This window comes from Montipora capricornis, chromosome 13 (genome assembly GCF_036669925.1).
Source record: "Montipora capricornis isolate CH-2021 chromosome 13, ASM3666992v2, whole genome shotgun sequence".
Lineage (NCBI taxonomy): Eukaryota > Metazoa > Cnidaria > Anthozoa > Scleractinia > Acroporidae > Montipora > Montipora capricornis.
The window spans coordinates 3,675,246-3,677,745 of NC_090895.1; the positions used below are offsets into that span (position 1 = coordinate 3,675,246).

General features: G+C 37.7%; 1 protein-coding gene across 1 annotated transcript in view; it reads right to left on the minus strand.

The window, feature by feature from the left end:
- The window catches only part of LOC138029720 (hemicentin-1-like), a 65,917-nt gene that overhangs the window by 11,678 nt on the left and 51,739 nt on the right, over nt 1-2,500 (minus strand). The window contains exon 16 of the mRNA XM_068877478.1: nt 2,067-2,094. Coding sequence (XP_068733579.1) covers nt 2,067-2,094 — 28 coding nt within the window. The remainder of the gene's footprint in view (nt 1-2,066; nt 2,095-2,500) is intronic.

Sequence of the window (2,500 nt, forward strand, 5' to 3'; positions counted from 1 at the left end):
ACCTTTTGTTGACCTTCAATTGACAAATTAAATAATAACTTTCCTTGAGCGTTCTTCTTTCCTTGCTCTCTTCTTTTACCAAAAGACTAACAGGTTTACATAAGAAATCGTGTCAAACTTGACGTGAGTTACCCATGCTCCCAGCTGAGTGGCTTCATTAGTTCACAGCTCGGTTGGTGCAGCATTGGTGCAGCACCGGCATCACAGAGATCAACGGGTTCGAATCCCGTTGAAGCGACCAGAATTTCTCAGGTGTCTATATATGAATTGCTTGGATTGCCCAGATTAAGTAGGAGGATCACTTCTATCTTTCGTTTAAAACAACTGCGTTGACAGCGAGATAGCAATCTTACTTAACCGAATTGTAAATGTTTAGTTATAAAAACGAGCGATACAAATGAAGAACGACGCTTCGACGGTTATACGGTCAAGTTCAAATTCATGGATTAAAAAACTTCATGGATAAAAAAATCTTATCCGTGAACTTCAGTGAAATTGGTCGAAACGTCGTTCTTCTTTTTATCACTCGTTTTTATAACTAAATATTTTTCTAAGAACTTACTACTACGAATTGTAAACGGTTTCAAAAAGTGGCATTTTCCCCTTTTGGCAAACACGATGTCTATCGATTAACACTCGGTTTATTAAAATAAATTTCCGCCAAAAACGAATTGGCCACAATGGGAGCTTATTTCGAGACAGCTGATCTCAATTCTTGAACTACTTGCAGAATAAGAGCCTCATCAGGCTCGAAGAGCGAAATATATTTCAAGATTCTTAAACATTGTTTTTTTATTTTTACACTTTCTATACGTGCGTCGAATGTGATACTCGAGACGTGATGTCTTATTCTACAAGTAGTTCAAGTTATTCAAACGCATTCCTAGCCTCGGCAATTACTATTTCTTTAAGATGATCTCAATTCCAGTAAAGAACTAACAGTCAAAAACAGAAATGAAACCATGAATCACTGATTGAACTTTTTTAAAACAACGTCGGCTAGGGCCAAAACAACGCCAGAAACCAATCATGTTATTGGTTTAAGGGCAACATACGTGCTGCACGTGCTGCTCATGCGGCACGCATTTTAGTATATTTTGTCGTCGTAGTATGCAGAACATCCACGGGAAATAAACCAAATTGAAGTTTTTTTAAGAGAAACGTGAGCATACAACAGTGACCAAAATGGAATAATGGAAAAACAGTAAAAATAGCACGAAGTGAAGTGAACTTTTCGTTCCCTAATGGCAATCACGTAGAGGCTGAATAAAGCGTCCAAGAAATCAGTTGCAAAAAGAGCCTTAAGGAAGACTCAGAGTCGCTAATTTCGCCTTTCTGTCATATCCCTGTTGAAACCACCAAGGCATATTGTAAAATGTATGCCCCATTGGTTAGGGCTCCAGTGGCTCAGACCCGTTCTGTGATCACTCGTTGAATTTGATCTAGATAGCCCCTTGTTCAACTTATCGGCTACACTTGTAAATAGCCGATGGTTTTCTTCCGGCCAGTTGGGATTCTTAACAGTTGTTATTGTTGCACTGTTCTGTCGTTTCCTTCATTGTGTTTCATTGCCCCTGAAAAGACCCTATGGGATGGAGTGCTCAATTATGTATTTTGGAGTAAGGGTTAATTAGTAATACCAGAGACCCATAAGGGTTGAAACGTGTAACGGCCCCTTATGTGCTGGGAAACAAGCTTCTGCATATTCAATTTGCTAAGTACCATACTTGGAACAACAAGAGAGAAACATTCAACCAATCAGTTCGCAAGAACACCGTGACGCAATACCACCAATATTGTAGCGCGAAATTAACTGGAGCGAGGGGTTACCAAATATGGTACTTAGAACTGAATATTCAGAAGCTGTGAACGCGCGTTAGACGTTTCAACCCTTATGGGTTTCTGGTAATACTTGAATCTTAAGCACTTGGTTAAATTTCCTTTTTTCTATCAATTACTGGCAATTGGTGTTCTGTTCATCCTCTAAGGTCCATGCACTGAGTTGCAACCAACAACAAAAACAACAAATATTAGCACAGAAATAAAACATTAAAACCATTACTCACAGGCTCTCCTCGCATTCAGAGTTGTGAACTTCATGTTATCAAAGCAGGGTATCATTAAAGAGAAAGAAAGAAAATAAATTAGTAAATTATGGTCATCCGGGATAGCGCTCGTTTTGTTATGCATGGAGAAGTGCACAGGATAGCCAAAAGCCAATGACTAATTGACACACTAAAAGAATTGACAACAATACAACACTTTATTTACTCATGTGCCCCATAGACTAGAAGCATTACAAACTTCCTTAGATGTAACAACAACAACACCAACAACAATAATAATAATAATTATAATAATAATAATAATAATAGTAATAATTAATAATAATAATGAATATCATTCTATAAGTATAGGAAATCGTACGAACGCCAGGCACCCAAATATTTGCTTTCCAATGAAAAGGGAAATCGATAAAAAAATTACTGGTCTTTTTACT